The sequence below is a fragment of the Eschrichtius robustus genome, chromosome 2 (genome assembly GCF_028021215.1).
Source record: "Eschrichtius robustus isolate mEscRob2 chromosome 2, mEscRob2.pri, whole genome shotgun sequence".
NCBI classification, from domain to species: Eukaryota; Metazoa; Chordata; class Mammalia; order Artiodactyla; family Eschrichtiidae; genus Eschrichtius; species Eschrichtius robustus.
In genome coordinates, this window is record NC_090825.1 from 119,829,010 (window position 1) to 119,846,904 (window position 17,895).

General features: G+C 41.8%; 1 protein-coding gene across 3 annotated transcripts in view; it reads left to right on the plus strand.

The window, feature by feature from the left end:
- ARHGAP26 (Rho GTPase activating protein 26) overlaps positions 1 to 17,895 on the plus strand; it is a 474,900-nt gene that overhangs the window by 290,233 nt on the left and 166,772 nt on the right. For all 3 annotated transcript variants that reach the window (XM_068536090.1, XM_068536092.1, XM_068536091.1), the window contains 3 exons: positions 6,850 to 6,937; positions 8,623 to 8,681; positions 10,432 to 10,537. In XM_068536090.1, coding sequence (XP_068392191.1) covers positions 6,850 to 6,937; positions 8,623 to 8,681; positions 10,432 to 10,537 — 253 coding nt within the window. The remainder of the gene's footprint in view (positions 1 to 6,849; positions 6,938 to 8,622; positions 8,682 to 10,431; positions 10,538 to 17,895) is intronic.

Here is a 17,895-nt window from a genome sequence, read left to right on the forward strand (position 1 = left end):
CTTTTATTTCTTTTTCTTCTCTGATTGCCGTGGCTAGGGCTCCCAGAACTATGTTGAATAATAGTGGTGAGAGTGGGCATCCTTTTCTTGTTCCTGATCTTAGAGGAAATGCTTTCAGTTTTTCACCATTGAGAATGATGTTTGCTGTGGGTTTGTCGTATATGGCCTTTATTATGTTGAGGCAGGTACCCACTACGCCCACTTTCTGAAGAGTTTTTATCGTAGATGGGTGTTGAATTTTGTCAAAAGCTTTTTCTGCATCTATTGAGATGGTCATATGGTTTTTCTTCTTCAATTTCTTAATATGGTGTATCACATTGATTAATTTGCATATATTGAAGAATCCTTGCATCCCTGGGATAAATCCCACTTGATCATGATGTATGATCCTTTTAATGTGTTGTTGGATTCTGTTTGCTAGTATTTTGTTGAGGATTTTTACATCTTTATTCATCAGTGATATTGGTCTGTAATTTTCTTTTTTTGTGATATCTTTGTCTGGTTTTGGTATCAGGATGATGGTGGCCTCATAGAATGAGTTTGGGAGTGTTCCTTCCTCTGTAATTTTTTGGAAGAGTTTGAGAAGGATGGGTGTTAGCTCTTCTCTAAATGTTTGATAGAATTCACCTGTGAAGCCATCTGGTGCTGGGCTTTTGTTTGTTGGAAGAATTTTAATCACAGTTTCAATTTCATTACTTGTGATTGGTCTGTTCATATTTTCTATTTCTTCCTGGTTCTGTCTTGGAAGGTTGTACCTTTCTAAGAATTTGTCCATTTCTTCCAGGTTGTCCATTTTATTGGCATAGAGTTGCTTGTAGTAGTCTCTTAGGATGGTTTGTATTTCTGTGGTGTCTGTTGTAACTTCTCCTTTTTCATTTCTAATTTCATTGATTTGAGTCCTCTCCCTCTTTTTCTTGATGAGTCTGGCTAGTGGTTTATCAATTCTGTTTATCTTCTCAAAGAACGAGCTTTTAGTATTATTGATCTTTGCTATTGTTTTCTTTGTTTCTATTTCATTTATTTCTGCTCTGATCTTTATGATGTCGTTCCTTCTACTAACTTTGGGTTTTGTTTGTTCTTCTTTCTCTAATTCCTTTAGGTGTAAGGTTAGACTGTTTATTAGAGATTTTTCTTGTTCCTTGAGGTAGGCTTGTATAGCTATAAACTTCCCTCTTAGAACTGCTTTTGCTGCATCCCATAGGTTTTGGATCATCGTATTTTCATTGTCATTTGTCTCTAGGTATTTTTTGATTTCCTCTTTGATTTCTTCAACGATCTCTTGGTTATTTAGTAACGTATTGTTTAACCTCTATGTGTTTCTATTTTTTACAGGTTTTTTCCTGTAATTGATATCTACTCTTATATCGTTGTGGTCAGAAAAGATGCTTGATATGATTTCAATTTTCTTAAATTTACTGGGGCTTGATTTGTGACCCAAGATGTCATCTATCCTGGATAATGTTCCGTGCGCACTTGAAAAGAAAGTGTAATTTGCTGTTTTTGGATGGAATGTCCTATAAATATCAATTAAATCTATCTGGTCTATTGTGTCATTTAAAGCTTCTGTTTCCTTATTTGTTTTCATTTTGGATGATCTGTCCATTGGTGTAAGTGAGGTGTTAAAGTCCCCCACTATTATTGTGTTACTGTCGGTTTCCTCTTTTATAGCTGTTAGCAGTTGCCTTATGTATTGAGGTGCTCCTATGTTGGGTGCATATATATTTATAATTGTTATATCTTCTTCTTGGATTGATCCCTTGATCATTATGTAGTGTCCTTCCTTGTCTCTTGTAACATTTTTTATTTTAATGTCTATTTTATGTGATATGAGTATTGCTACTCCAGCTTTCTTTTGATTTCCATTTGCATGGAATATCTTTTTCCATCCCCTCACTTTCAGTCTGTATGTGTCCCTAGGTCTGAAGTGGTTCTGTTGTAGACAGCATATATATGGGTCTTGTTTTTGTCTCCATTCAGTGAGCCTGTGTCTTTTGGTTGGAGCATTTAATCCATTCACATTGAAGGTAATTATCGATATGTATGTTCATGTGACTATTTTCTTAATTGTCTTGGGTTTGTTTTTGTAGGTCCTTTTCTTCTCTTGTGTTTCCCACTTAGAGAAGTTCCTTTAGCATTTGTTTTAGAGCTAGTTTGGTGGTGCTGAATTCTCGTAGCTTTTGCTTGTCTGTAAAGCTTTTGATTCCTCCATCGAGTCTGAATGAGATCCTTGCTGGGTAGAGTAATCTTGGTTGTAGGTTCTTCCCTTTCATCACTTTAAGTATATCATGCCACTCCCTTCTGGCTTGTAGAGTTTCTGCTGAGAAATCAGCTGTTAACCTTATGGGAGTTCCCTTGTATGTTATTTGCCGTTTTTCCCTTGCTGCTTTCAATAATTTTTCTTTGTCTTTAATTTTTGCCAATTTGATTACTATGTGTCTCAGCCTGTTATCCTGTATGGGACTCTCTGCGCTTCCTGGACTTAGGTGGCTATTTCCTTTCCCATGTTAGGGAAGTTTTCGACTATAATCTCTTCAAATATTTTCTCAGGTCCTTTCTCTCTCTCTTCTCCTTCTGGGACCCCTATAATGCAAATGTTGTTGCGTTTAATGTTGTCCCAGAGGTCTCTTAGGCTGTCGTCATTTCTTTTCATTCTTTTTTCTTTATTCTGTTCTGCGGCAGTGAATTCCACCGTTCTGTCTTCCAGGTCACTTATCCATTCTTCTGCCTCAGTTATTCTGCTATTGATTTCTTCTAGTGTAGTTTTCATTTCAGGTATTGTATTGTTCATCTCTGTTTGTTTGTTCTTTAATTCTTCTAGGTCTTTCTTAAACATTTCTTGCATCTTCTCGATCTTTGCCTCCATTCTTTTTCCGAGGTCCTGGATCATCTTCACTATCATTATTCTGAATTCTTTTTCTGGAAAGTTGCCTATCTCCACTTCATTTAGTTGTTTTTCCTGGGTTTTATCTTGTTCCTGCATCTGGTACATAGCCCTCTGCCTTTTCATCTTGTCTATCTTTCTGTGAATGTGGTTTTTTTTCCACAGGCTGCAGGATTGTAGTTCTTCTTGCTTCTGCTGTCTGCCTTCTGGTGGATGTGGCTATCTAAGGGCTTGTGCAAGTTTCCTGATGGGAGGGATTGGTGGTGGGTAGAGTTGGGTGTTGCTCTGGTGGGCAGAGCTCACTTAAATTTTAATCCGCTTGACTGTTGATGGATGGGACTGGGTTCCCTCCCTGTTTGTTGTTTGGCCCGAGGCAACCCAGCACTGGAGCCTACCTGGGCTCTTTGGTGGGGCTAATGGCGGACTCTGGGAGGGCTCACGCCAAGGAGTACTTCCCAGAAATTTTGCTGCCAGTGTCCTAATCCCCACGGTGAGCCACAGCCAACCCCCGCTCTGCAGGCAACCCTCCAACACTAGCAGGTAGGTCTGGTTCAGTCTCCCCTGGGGTCACTGCTCATTCCCCTGTGTCCCGATGCACACACTACTTTGTGTGTGCCCTCCAAGAGTGGAGTCTCTGTTTCCCCCAGTCCTGTCGAAGTCATGCAGTCAAATCCCACTAGCCTTCAAAGTGTGATTCTCTAGGAATTCCTCCTCCCATTGCCAGACCCCCAGGTTGGGAAGCCTGATGTGGGGCTCAGAACCTTCACGCCAGTGGGTGGCCTTTTGTGGCATAAGTGTTCTCCAGTCTGTGGGTCACCCACCCAGCAGTTATGGGATTTGATTTTACTGTGATTGCGCCCCTCCTACCATCTCTTTGTGGCTTCTCCTTTGTCTTTGGATGTGGGGTTTCATTTTTGGTGAGTTCCAGTGTCCTCCTGTCAGTGATTGTCCAGCAGCTAGTTGTGACTCTGGTGTTCTCGCAAGAGGGAGCGAAAGCACGTCCTTCTACTTCGCCATCTTGGTTCAGGGCACATCAACTTTAATTTTGATACATTATAGTGTGTCATTAGGAGATTAGGAGTACACAGGCGACTTTCCTACTCCCTTCCTCCAGAAGGTCCTTAGTGTCTTTGTCAGGAGTACAGCAGTGGACCTGGGTCTTGTCTGATCCAGTGTGACATTTCTAAGACTACTTCCCCTTGTAACCACCACTTCCAGTCCACATCTCCTGTTTTTCTGAATTCACGTGGGAGTAGCTTGCGGAGGAAGTGCACTCATTTCGCTGTATCCGCATGATGCCTTTTTGTACATTGGACTGCTCCGCTAGCTCTGGTCAGTGTTACTAAGTCCACAATGGTCAAGTGACCTGGTTAGGAGATATGTACTGAGTTCTGAAGAAAATTGTCAAATATGTCTCTGCATCATATGCCAGGAAGCTTCTGTAAGTGAAGGGAGCATCGATAGGGAGGGATGGCAATTGGCAATGGTGTCTGAAAACGGGGTAGCTTGGGAGGCTGTATTCAATTTAGTTTGGACGTTAAATGAATTGAAATGGACGTGCTCAAGTTATGAACCTTGCCTCATTAGTGCTATAAAAACCCCTTTAGCCGGGCTGTAATTTGACTCTCCTCTGTAATGTTATACAATATTCCTATGGTTACAGAGCCTGAATAAGTGGAAGCTAATCATTAGTTTGCTAAATGTGGTTCATGGAACAGTTCACAACTCCCAGACCTGCCAACTGCTGCTTGTTTAGTGTCCTGTTCACTCTTCTTGGGTAGAAGTTGGTTTGTTCCACAGAAAAATGTACAGTAACATTTGTCTCGCGTCCAGGAACCACACACTGTGGCAGCTCTCCATGCTTCTTGGAGATGCGGAGGGAAAAAGGTCACACTAAGCAAAGTTTTTTGGTACATACACTTCCACAGGAAGAAACCATTAAAGGAGCGGGAGATGGCAAGGCAAGAAAAGAATTAAAGCTGGAGAGGTTTTGGATATTTGGAAAACCATACTTTGTTACTTTTCAGAAATTTGCTGTGATTGAACTCTAGAGTTTACAATTCTGTGGCCCTAGAAATAAAATCATGCTCTTTAGGTTCTTCCTTGTTTGTTTCATATGACAAGACAGGCTTCATTATTGACCAGGATCACCTGCAAACAAACAGCCATGCTGCCATTAGGAGCCAAACACTTATTGAACCAGGGCCCTATCCTCTCATCTTGCATTGTGTGTTAGGGGAACACACTGAGAGCAGTAGGTACCAGCTGGATTTGTGTCCTTACTTGGGGATTAGGACCTAAATCCTTAAGGCACTCATGATTATTTGGCCTCTTCCTACTAGGATGAAAGTGGGTTCTTTCCCAGTTAATAGAAAATGTATTGTGCCCACCTGTGACTCATTCCCCTTCCCAGCTGAAGGGCCGTGGGCCCTGCAGAAGGAACCTGTTTCTTCTCAGAGACTGTCCAGAAAGAGACAGTCTGGTGGCTGTCTCTACTATATCATTTAGACCTCTGAATTATAAGAAACAGAAAAGCTGACCTCAACTAGCTTAAGGAAAAAGGGAATTTATTGGCTTACGTGATTAAAAAGGCATGGCGAGACTCAAGGGCTCAAACCATGTCACCCAGACCTGCTCTCTCTGCCTCTCTCACCTTGGCTGTGTCTGTCAGGCTCTACTCTCAGGCTTCACGCAGTGGCACCTAGAGCAGCAGTATAACCTCCCGGTGCAAGCACAGCAGGAGACAGCAGGTGTCTCTTCCCCTGTCCTGGAAGAGTCCTGGATTTCATGCTGCCCAGTCTTGGACCATCCCTGAACCAGTCCCGGGGTCCAGAGACATGTCATTCCCCACCCCTGGAAGGGTGGGGCCTCACCTGAGTAGGTGTGAGGAAAGGGTAGCAGCCCAGCTGAAAATAGGAACGGGAGCTGGGAGGCAAATAGCCAGAAGCTGGATTCTCCCTTCAATGCACTGAGAGACTCTACTTCCAACCACCTCGCCAGCCAGAAGACGGAGGTCTGCTGGTTTGTGAAACAGTTCAGCCTCTGCCTCGTACTCTCACCTGCCTGTGTGCCGCTCAGAAAGACTGCAAGAATTATTTCTTCTTTTACAGTACACATTTATCTGAAATATACACATTTGTTTGGAAGTCCACACAAGAGGAAACAAAGGAAGAAATGATCAGGAGTTGATATCATTATGGTGGTTTTGTTGCACATCTTGGTTTAGGGCAATTTAAAATAGATAAGTAATGGAATCAAGTCATAGTTTAGAAAATATAAAAACCACAATTCTACCACTCTAACCTCACCACTCTTTTCATTGTAAAGTATTTCCTTTCAACCTTTGTTCATTTGAGTTTCTCACAAACTTTTAAATCTTTTTTTTTTTTTGCTTGACATTACATGATAATTCAGGCATTTTCCATTTTGCTATATAGTTATCATTATCATGTAAATGCAACATGATATTCCATCAGGAATATACCATGATGAACTTAATCATTCTATCATGGGCTATTTAGGTTGTTCTTTTAAAATTTGTTCTGCTAAAAAAAAAAAAAAATTGTTCTGCTGTTATCAAGAGCAGTGTATGTTGAACATTTGGGATGTGTGTAACTTTCTCATGCCTTATCTTATTTCCTGAGGATGGGTTGTGAGAAGTGGGATTACTGCTTCAAAGTATATAAACCTTTTTAGGACTTGATAGGTATTGCCAAATTACTTTTCAAATCTGTTGCATTTATCTCATCTGCCTCCAGCAGTTTCTTAGAGGATCAGTTTCATTGCATTTTTGCCAGCAGTAGATATTTGGATTTTTAAACATTTTTCTAATTTAATGAGGAAAAAATAGGTGTCCTTTTTTACTTTGGATTTCTTTGTTTAGTAGGGAGGTTGAATGCTTTTATGTATGCTTGTTTTTTAGCTGTATTTTCTGCTCTGTTTTACCCATTGTCTTTTCTTCATTTTAGACCCCAGAACAGCTTCTGAAACAGAAACGGATATCTGTGCCGAGTGGGAGATAAAGACCATCACTAGTGCTTTGAAAACTTACCTAAGGTAGGGACTTTCCATTTGCGGGGCATGGTGCCAGCTTGTTATCATGCAATCAGGAAGAAAGTTTTATTTTCAGCCTCCAGAGAGCTGTTGGGTGGGTGTTTGAGATGTGGAAACAGCTTATGTGTGGGTACAATTAGCTCAGCTGGTCAAACCGATTATAAATCATCCCTAGTTGATGGGTTGCCATTATGCAATGGTGCCATGAGTGATTTAGGAAGCTTTGCTGTTTTTGAGAAGCCACTATGACGATTAGCCTTTAACAGAACCTCAAATGTGGTATTCCCTGCAATCCCTGAATAATCTGCTAAAAAAACAAGGAATTGCGTATCCTATTCTATTGAGAATGCGTGATTACATACCCTACGTATTTGGGGAGCTCTGCACCTTGCACAGATAGAGTACACTGCTGGCCTTGCTCCTCAAAAATGAGAACTTAATGGCGCTCCTTTTTGACTCCTTCTGCTTAGGTTGGAGAATATGACTTCATTGGAGAGGAGACTGCTTTCCTTGTAATAATACGTGTAATATTCCTGCTACCTCCCACCCCTCCCTTGGTTATTAAGGGAGTGGGTGATTGACCAGCTGCTCACATCTCAGTTTCCCGAGTAGACTGAAAGCCATGCTGGACGTGAAGTATAGGAGTATTATCGTTCTCCACTGTAGTTCTTCTCACACAGGAAAGTGGGGGTCTAGTCTTAAACAGAGAGGAGAACGATAATCACGAATTGCATAAGCACTTGTACAGGTTTGTCAAGATTTAGTTGGCTTGAAAGCCACAGAAAAGGAATTGGTGATGCAGGTTTTATTGGCTGTTGGGGAATTGCTGGAAGGCTCTTGGAGTCAAGAGTAAGATGTCATGCAAGTGATGACTAAGAGTTGAAGCAGGGGATCCGATGAGAGTAAAATAAAACTCTGAACCAAGAATCATGGATCGTCTGTTGAGAAGCTTATCATTTAGACAATCAGTAAAAAAAACCCTCAAGTTTACAGTTAAACATATTCATAAAACATATTCATATCCCAACTACTACCATTGTAGTTCACACAAAACCAAATGGTAGAGGTTTGTATTTGGTACTTATTTGTCCATGTTGATATTGATTAGCTAATGGACAATAAGTATAAAAATAAATATATTTTAAATAACAGATAAAATTTGATTGTATCATGCCTAATGTTAAGGGTTCTAGCCCTTTGGCATTGTGGAGCAACACTCCATAGTGAATTTGCCACAAAAACACCTACAAAAGTCTTGCATAGTGTATCCAGATGAAGTGACTAAGATGCCAGGAAGACGAGAGTTTAAGAGCAGGTGATTGCAAATGTTGGGTTAGTTGCCTGCTTCTCAGACACATCTTAAAATGCTCTTGTGGAGGGCGAGTCACTGACTGAAAAGGAAATCTCTCAGTTTGCGCTAGACTTTTGCATTAGCACTTTTCTGGTTGTGACTCTATGAGACCTAAGTTGTATCCATTCCCTTAAAAAGGAGAAAGAATGAACATTTCAGGTGAAATCTCAGGACCCTTTCAAAAGGGAAACTAAGTTGGACTAAACTGAGTTGCTCTTGTTTGCCCGTGATCTTTGTCTTTGAGAAATGTAATACGGTCTGGCCGTCTCTAGGCTGCTAGGTAGCGAGAATAGGATTGTTTTCATTAAGCTGACTAGTGTGTATCCTTTTATTTCAGAATGCTTCCAGGACCACTCATGATGTACCAGTTTCAAAGAAGTTTCATCAAAGCAGCAAGTAAGTTTTCTTTTCGCCACAGTTTTAAGGGGAAAGGAATAGATTTTTCTATTTCAAAGAACAGTCAGTGTCCCAAAATAAGTATTACCTAATCCCTCATATTCTGCATGTAAACTACCCACATAAACACTCATGAGACTGTCACAGAATAAAAGCGAAACCAAGTCAGATTGCTAAGGGCCTTGTTAGCACGTTGAATTTACAGTCGAGGGGAGAAACTTCAGAAGTGTGTTTGGGGGTGATGGAGAGGTGAGAAAAGCAAGTTTGCCTTTGTAATTTTGATTATTGGAGTTCTAACTCCTTGGGTTTTTTCCAGCCCTGGAGTAGCATTTTTTGGAATGAATCAGACTCTGCCCATTACCTAAATTGAGCATCGGATGTATTTCCCTGAATCTGGCACCATTTATATAACTTCCCAGTTCTCTTTCCATCACGGCTTGCATTTATAGCTTCTGATCATTCTTCAGCTATATCATCTAAGCCCTGAGCGTCATATTACTGGGATTAAAATACATAGGGTTTAGGTGCAAGGCACCCTAAGTATACTGGACTCTGTCTACGTGGGGCAGGCCACCTGTAAGGGGCAGTAAGATTCTCTATCAGATTTAAGTCTGGCATAAATCCCCACTGTGCTATTATGTCCATAGCCTGTGCCTCTCCCTGTTTCCTTTAAGCCATCAGAGTTTGTTTACCCTGGTAGCTACTACTGGCCTAATTTAGGAGTACCTCTGTTCTGGTGGCCTTATCCACACATAGCCGTCCCCGTAAAGCAGGAGAAAGATCTGGGAGAAAGCTGGAAGTGAAGATGCTGTTTATGTGATTTCTTTCTCTGAGAAATTCCAAACCCATAGCAACCATTCTCTAATTAAACCTCACCTCAGTCCTATAAATAGGTGTGATGAGTGCCATCAATGTATTTCCCGGAGAAATGAAGCCACGTATCCAAGTTCAACCAAGAGAACGTGGCAGTCCATGATTTAGGTTATAGGTTGGCAGAAACATTTCCTTATTTTATCTGCCATTCCTTTCTTCTCCCAGGCTGGTTGTCACACATGACTTGAGAATAACTGGACATTTCCCTTGATGTCTTTGATGCTGTCTCGAGGTGTTATTTTGACATTTGAGACCCTTGCAAGGCTGTTCACGTACAATTTGTTTATCCCTTGATGAGTGCATAAAGTTCCTTCCTTCCTTGAAACGAAGCTGCCACTCTGTATAGCCAGCTGCTCCCGAGTTTGTTCCTGCTCCAAGTACGCGGCTGACTGGCTCCATTTCATCACATCATCATTCTGGCGTGAACTTTTTGACGGTCATTTTTTTTTTCATAGTTGCTCGTTCACATGTTTATTTAGCAAACATTTATTGGGCACCAGCCACATACCTATCACCGTGTTAGGCACTGGCTAGAAGGGAAAATGGAGGCCCAGAAGTGTTAACTGACTTGCCAAAAGTCCCTTGCTGAGAACCTCAACTTTCTGATGCCTGTTGGTCTCAGAAGATAATTTCTGATTTTTTAAGGGAGATCAGTCATGTTGACGGACATTTTTTCTTAATGAACTCTGTTAAGGAAAGCAGCATTAAAAGCACTTTTAGATCTAGTCGGTCTAGTCACAAGTACACAGAACAGGATCTTATACCTCTGAGAAATCCTCAGTCTCTTGTCCCAACATTTGGTTTCCTCTGATTTTTGTCTTGTAAACTGATTTAACTGTGGCCCTGATCCAGTATTGCCTCCCTCCTTCCTTCACAGAGCTGGAGAACCAGGAGTCACGGGTCTCTGAAATCCACAGCCTTGTTCATCGGCTCCCAGAGAAAAATAGGCAGATGTTACAGCTGCTCATGAACCACTTGGCAAAGTAGGTTTAAGACTGATTGCTGGCCTTTCTCTCAGCCCTGGAAAGTTCTTATCTTAGCACTAAAGCTGGTCTCAGTTCTGCTTATGTTTCCTTCTCCCACTGTTGCATCTGGTATGCTGGAGGCTCAGGAAAGAAATGTGGGAAATATTAACTGCAGTGGGTAACAGCAGCACATGCCAGATGGGCTTTGCAGCGGAGGCTGGGGAGGTGCCCATGCCACCAGGCCACCAGGCAGAGTTTGCAGGGGGGTTTGTGTTCTCGTGATGATCAAGGCCAATAGGAGTGTGTCCTCCGTGATACCAGATCACCAAACAGATTTTTCAGGAGTTACATGTTCTTGTGATGATTAAGAGCAAACAGGAATATGTTACAAGTTTACAGACCTTGGATTTGGAATAAAGAGGCCTGGCTTCTAGAGTTGATTCTGTTCTTAACAAGCCACTTAACTAGCCCTGGACAAGCCACTGACCCCTCGATTCCTTAGTTTCTTCATCTGTCAAATATGGGTAGTAGGCTCCCCCTTCTCTATAATGTCATTGATTTTAAATGTTACGTGTATTAAAGCCTTTGAAGAAGTATAAAGAATAGAGGAATTGGCAAATGTCCATTTGCCCTCTGAGAGAATCAAAGAAAATCAGTGGGGGCCTGATTTTCCTGCTAGGAATATTTATACTCTTGGAATGGTTTGGATTTTTTGTGTATTTACTGTTGCCTGAGCTGCTTTGGATTGGCCTTGCTGATACCCCTTGCTGTATCAGGCATGTGTGTATGTTCTAACCTTGTCTTAACTTTGATGGATGTTCTTTATTGGAGACTAGCGCATAAGAAAAGACAGACTATAACAGTTAACCTAAATTGTTAAACTCTACATGCTGTGGAACTGACGCGTTATAATTTCAGCTCTTACCCATACTTTGTTCTGGCATTAAGTCATGTCTTTGGGATAATTTGATACTCTGCCGAGGGAGATGATGATGATTTGTTTTCATGTTTCTACCAAGCATTTGATATTTTGGAGAGAGAGTATAGATGTTACCATAAAGATTTCCATAGGTCTTAATGATGAAGGAACAAGAGTTTTGCATGCTGGTGAGAAGCAGTTAGGCTGAGTAAAGGGTTGCTCCATTCCAGGTCACATAGTTTTTCTTGCCATGCCATCTCTGAACTGCATGTTCAGAAACAATTAAGTGTAGCTGAGCACATGCAAGTTTTCAAGGAGTATATGCACCTCCCCCCCTCCCCCCAAATGTCAAAGAATCCTGATGAATGTGTTTAAAATAATGGGAACTGGGCTTTAAAAAGTAACTCCAGGTGCTCTGACATGACGGTGTGGTGCCTATTCCACACAAACCCAGTCAGGCATTTGTGAAACGGGAAAGCTGGCTTAGATCTTAGTTGCGCACTTGAAGGGCCTGCACCAAAACAGAGGAAGTTCCAGGTACATCGTCCAGCCAAGCATGTGTGGCGATGCTCCTGACTGTTTTATGGCCACTGGGTCTTAGGGAGGCCTCCATGCCTTCTGGGAGCAGCTAGAGAAGGGATAGGAAGCAGCTGAAGGCAGTCGGGCTGTTCAGGCTGTGCAGTGTGATGAGAGCTTAATTGGACTGAGAGAGAACAAGAGTCATTGGTGATCCAGGAAAGCCAGAACTGAATCTTCCCATTTTTAACATGCCCTGAGGATTGTTAGGAATCCTTAAAGAAAAAGAAATAGAAAATCCAAAACCCTTAAGGTGGGTATTGGGCCAATGAACCTGTTCATCTCCTGGTGGATGCTTCACTTTCTCCCTCTGGTTCCACCCTCTTCTCTCCCAACCCCATTCAGTCCAGTCTTTGTCCCTAAGCCGAGGAGAAGTACAGCTGGAACGTGCATGTTAAAGCTGTGGCCTTGACTTTTTGCCTTCTAAAGAATTTAAACCAATTTTGTTGCTGGAGTTATTTATTTTGTAGCATTTCTGGAGCATTGTGTGTTATCTTTGATACTTAACAGTGATTTTCTTTGGTTCTGTGAGGTTCAGTGGCATTTCTTTGTTCATGTGATCATTAAGAAGTCTACATATAGACAAGCCCTCATGGCTGTAATGTGAGTTGGTCATGATGGTAGAACACACAGACTCCCGTTACCAGCGTGCTGTGTTCTTGGTCTCTGGAGCCTCTAGATTTAAAATGTCCTGGAGGAGATGAGTATAAACGAGCACTGCTGAATCCAGTAAGGAGTATTTACTTCAGTTTGAAAAAATGTTTTGGCACCCAGAGGAGTTCTAAGATTCTACGTAAACTCTCTATTCTCATTTACAGCACTGTCCTATTTTAAAATCGAACAGGAAGGGAAAGTTAACTTGGGACAAGGGGTTTGTCTGTTTCATTCCTGTTTTCTCAGGTTCAGACTTACCCAAGGATATGCCTGAGCTATTGTTCCTCTGGTCTACTTACTTAATGGTCAGCTTCCTTCCTAAGTTTTGGTTTCAGGGTTGGTTCTGCTGGAAAACCTGGTGTTTACTTCTCTCATTACTTACTGTGTTTGCCCTGTACATCCCAGGCATCTGGTTCAAAGGGAAGATATTTTGTGTATTTTTTAAAGTACTCTTTTGAAACACTTTACAAAATTGATTTCCTTTAGCTGTGGAGGAAGAGTTAAGACATTTTATATTTAATTCCAAGTAGAAATGCATTCAGAGGGGAAAGAATAAAAACTCCAGACCTCCACGCAAATGATTACCAGGATACATCCAAATCACAGAGCTCTTGGATTTGTTTCAGACCTCAGAAGGAACATAAAAATTATAGGCAACTCTGCACATATTTTTGTTGTCCCAGCTTAAATCTACTATGAAAATTAGATGTTTTCTATTTGGAACCTGGAATCTAGTATACAGTCTGGAGTCATGTGACTCAAAGGATGGTTACACTCACCTGGGGTGCTTGTTTACATTGACATTTACATTGCTGGCCCCCCCCTCCCCCCCCGTTGATCTGCTGAATTGGACTCTGCCTGGGACTCTGCATTTTTAATTTACTTCCCAGGCAAACAGTCTTTTGAGAACCACTGGCCTAGAGAATGGGCCATATGCAGGGATTTTCTAGGAGGGAGAAAAATGGTATTGAGAGGAATGGATTGGAATTTAGGAGGTTATTAGAAATAGGGAAGAAGAAACTCAAAGCAGTGAGTTCAAAAAAGGAGATTTTATTTGCATAATTAAATTACTAAAAAAAAATCGGTTGTGATTTCCCATGTCTCTACAATTCGCCTTTCATTAAATTGAGTGTTCAGCACATGACTTAGTTTTAAAATCACACACAAAGCATTTTTAATAATAAAGAAAATTGCCCCCAGCTGGCTTTGGGACCTTGTGGAAATCATTCAACATCTCTGAGCCTGGTTTTGTGACTGCCTTTCCAATCACGTGAGTCTGTGTTTTCATCAGATAGAAAGGGGGCAAAAAAAGAAAAAAATTCCCAATCTTATAATTGTAGAAGGAAATAAGAGTAGATGAGTAATGAAGACTAATTTCATGGTAGCTCCCCAATGTTTGCATACTATTATGGCTCCAAGTATGTTGTATATCCCCACACATACCATTCACAGTGGCTCATTGGAACTTTATTACAGTGTTTATGCTGCATGGGAGGATTTCAAAGAGCTCTTCATACATCCGGAATGGCTAATAACAATACCTTTTCACAGCTGGTTTTCCCGAAACACTTACTGAGAAATAAATCTTAGTCTCTTTTCTTTTTTGAAGCAACTACTCCTTTGTTGCCTGGGTGTTTTCAGGAAGCCAGAGCCCTTTTCTTGCTTCTCCAAAGAAGAATTGTATCATTTTAGATGCTTCGGACTGCAAGAAACAGAAAATCCTATTCATAGTGGCTTAAACAATAAGGGAATCTGTTGTGTCATTACACAAAATCAGTCCTGAGGGTTGGTTAATTTCTTGGCTCATGAAGTACTTGTGTTATTTCCACGGTCCTGCTCACAGCCAGCTTCACTGGGTTGGCTAGCTCCTTTCAGGATCATAAGATGTTGTGTTGCATCTCTGCACATGAGCGGTTGTCCAGGGCAGAAAGGTATTACAGTTGATCCTTGAGCAGCATGGGTTTGCACTGTGGGGGTCCACTTATACATGGATTTTTTTTTTCACTAAATATGCACTGTTTATATGCATAATGCAATATGGTTGAATCCATGGATGCGGAACCATGGATATGGAGGGCCAATATAAAGTTATATTAGGATTTGCAACTGTGTAGAAGTATGGATCAGGGGTAACTGTATTTCTTCTCTGAGTCTCTTTTTAAGAGATGTGATGATACTTTTCCCAGCAGTTCTCCAATAGACTTCCTATCACATCTCATTGGTTTGTAGCATTCACTAGCAAAGGGAATGGGACCACTGTGATATTTTACCCCAAACAGTATTTACCTGGGTCATTTGTGGGAGGCATGGATACCCACATAAAAGCAGGGCTCTGAGTAGGCAACCCATAGTGCCTACTGCAAGTAATCCAGGTAAAATAACATTTAACAAAGAGTATTAAGTCTCTTGAATGATCTTTGCATGGTGTGCTAACTCGATCAGGACATGTGGGACAAGAAGGCCAATTTGGGAGGGGAGATGAATACACCTGCCATGTGGGCACATATACCCTGAAATACCAAGATTTGTGGGGATGGAGGGTGAGAGAGAGAAATGAAGAGGGCAAAATCAACTTCAGTCCGATTGCCACTTGCTGATTCTCTGTTGTTCTTTTCATTACCCAATTGCTTAATGTTTATTTGGGTAATCTGTTACATGTGACTTTCCCTAAAGGACAAAATTCTATAGATGGCAAGGATCAGGAAGGAATATTGTGGGCAAATGCTTGGCATACAAGTGAGACCTTATCAAAATAATATGTAGACTCCATTGCTGTAAGTTATCCATGGTTGAACATCCGGTGGCTTGGCTGTTTTCTCCTTCCTGTGACTGGAGTTTGAGTACTTCCAGGCATCCCTGCAAGTCAGGAAGGACGTATTCACATTTCCTTAACGTTCTAGATGCAGAGTGAATTGGGTTCATGTAAAGATGCCTGTGGTTATTTAAAAAAAAAAAAAAAAAAAAATCATTGCTAGGCTTTGGCACCAAGGAGGATGGGCCCTGGTAGTTAACTAGCATCCCTTAAAGTTCTCAAGAAAGGGTCAAAATAAAAGGAAGTGACTACTTGGCATTAGCATATATCTTATAGATACTCTACTATTCCTTCTTCCTCCATCCCAAGTCTAGACGATAAGATTTAGCTTACCTGGAGAGCTGCTGAACATACGAGAAGCGCTTCTTATTTCCTTGCCATCAAGACTAGTCCAAACAAAACAGCCGTGGAATTTTACAAAGCACATTTAAAAGACAACAGTACTTTCGAGATGATGTCTTTCTAAGATGGAAAGCTCCGGTGAACTTCTCTGGCAGCCTTCCCTCAGCCATACACCCTGGCTTCGGAACCTTTCTTTTCTCTAGTAACCACTAGACACCCACGGCTGCCGGCACAGAATTGCTTGGCTGCCGGGCCACAGGTGTTGTGGCCTGATAGCCCCCCAGAGCCACGTTGACCACATTCTCCAGGTCCATTTGGCTTCTGCCTCACTGACTCCTATCCTGAACCGATAGTTCTGGTGATTTTAACCCCTCACTGTCTTTTGAATCTGTCCACTTTCCTCCATGTCCATCACTACGTCCCTAGTCCGAGCTGTCATCATCTCTTCCCCAGACTGTTTGCAAAGGCCTCTTGCTGGCTTGCTCTAGCTGGTGGAGCTCTGGCTCCCTGCCAGGCCGCAGAATGCATGCTCTGTAGCTGGGGAACTTGGAACACTGCGAATCCCAACTTGTGATTCCCCTGCTTAAAAAAACGTCAAAGGCAGCTTTCCCCTTGCTCTTAAGACAAAACTCTGGATATGGCCTCCACAGGACCTTTTCTGGACTGGGCCCTTTCAGACTTTGCAGCCTCATCTGTGTCCCTCAAGATCACACTGCATCCGTACTGCATGGTGCACAGTGGATGCGCATGAGTATTTGTTGGGTAGAAGCATGAAGCATCTCTTAACCATCTCTCAACTATCCTCTTCCCCACTCCCTCTCTTTTTTTTTCCCTGTTTGGAATGGCCCCTCCCCACCTTTTGCCTGCCAAAGTCTACTTCATTCTTTAGCCTCAGCTCCAATGCCACTGCCTACAAGAATCCTTTCTGCCTCAGGTGCCCTCTTGCTTTCCTGAACTCCCATAGCCTTTGCTTATTCCTGTCTTTCAACGTGTATCACATTCCACCTGTGGGACAGTTTACAAGGTATGTATCTTCTCACTCCTACTAGGTCATAAGCTCCCGGGGGACAGGCAGTCTGTCTTCCTTTATCTTTGTGTCTTACCTAGAGGTTGCAAACAAGGGCCTCTAGCCAGAGCAGCCCACACATGTACTCGATTTGGTATTGTTGTCCCCCACATTGCTGTTTTTAAAATTTGGACAGGTTTCCAACATTTTTAACAGGGGTCATTTTACTTGGAAAAATTCAGATCTCCTTGCTAGCAATTGGCTGGAAGTAAGTGAGGGCCACACCCTATCCCCCTGGGCATACCTTCTTCAGTTTGCCTAGTTCCTAGTAGTCCCTAGTGCCTGGCCATGGGGTAGACATTAGGGTGTTCAGCCCTTGACCTATCTGTCTGCTGATCCCAGAAAAGGGACTTGATATTTGGTGATCACATAATGAACAAACAGAAATGGGCTGGGAGAATTATTTCCCTGACCAGCTCTGTTTTCTTCCTGAAAGATTTATTATTTTTGATAGATTGGAGATCCCTGGAAGAAGTGAGAGATACTGCTTCCAGGCCTGTTTATGTGTATGGGGCAGGGAGAAGAGTGTATTTTTTTAAGACTAAGAATGGGATTCTCAAAGGACCTTCTCTAGCTATTTTTGGCAGAGCCAAAGGAAAATCTATTTAAAGGGACACTGCAAAGAGGACAAGCACATATTTTAAAGCAAACAGGCAACTTAGCACTTTAAATTAATGGAAATGCAGAAGAAATCAGAGCTCAACCCTTATTCAGCCTACTTGCCAGACTTTCACTTACTTTCAACCCAGGAATTTCTCTCTTTTGTGGCCTTCCAGCCTTCAGGGTTAGGAGAAGGAAAGACACAAGTTCAGTTTAAATTTTTTGCTTTAAAAAAAAAAACAACAAAATTCCTGAATTCAAGGAACTAAATCTTTCACATCACAAGAAATGCCCATCGTGAAAGGGGAAATGCTCAGCTTCAAGCTGTGAACACTCAGCAGTCTTAGAGCCCCTTTGATTTGGGTCTCTTGTTTGTTATGATTTGTTCTGCTTCTGTTTGGGTGAAT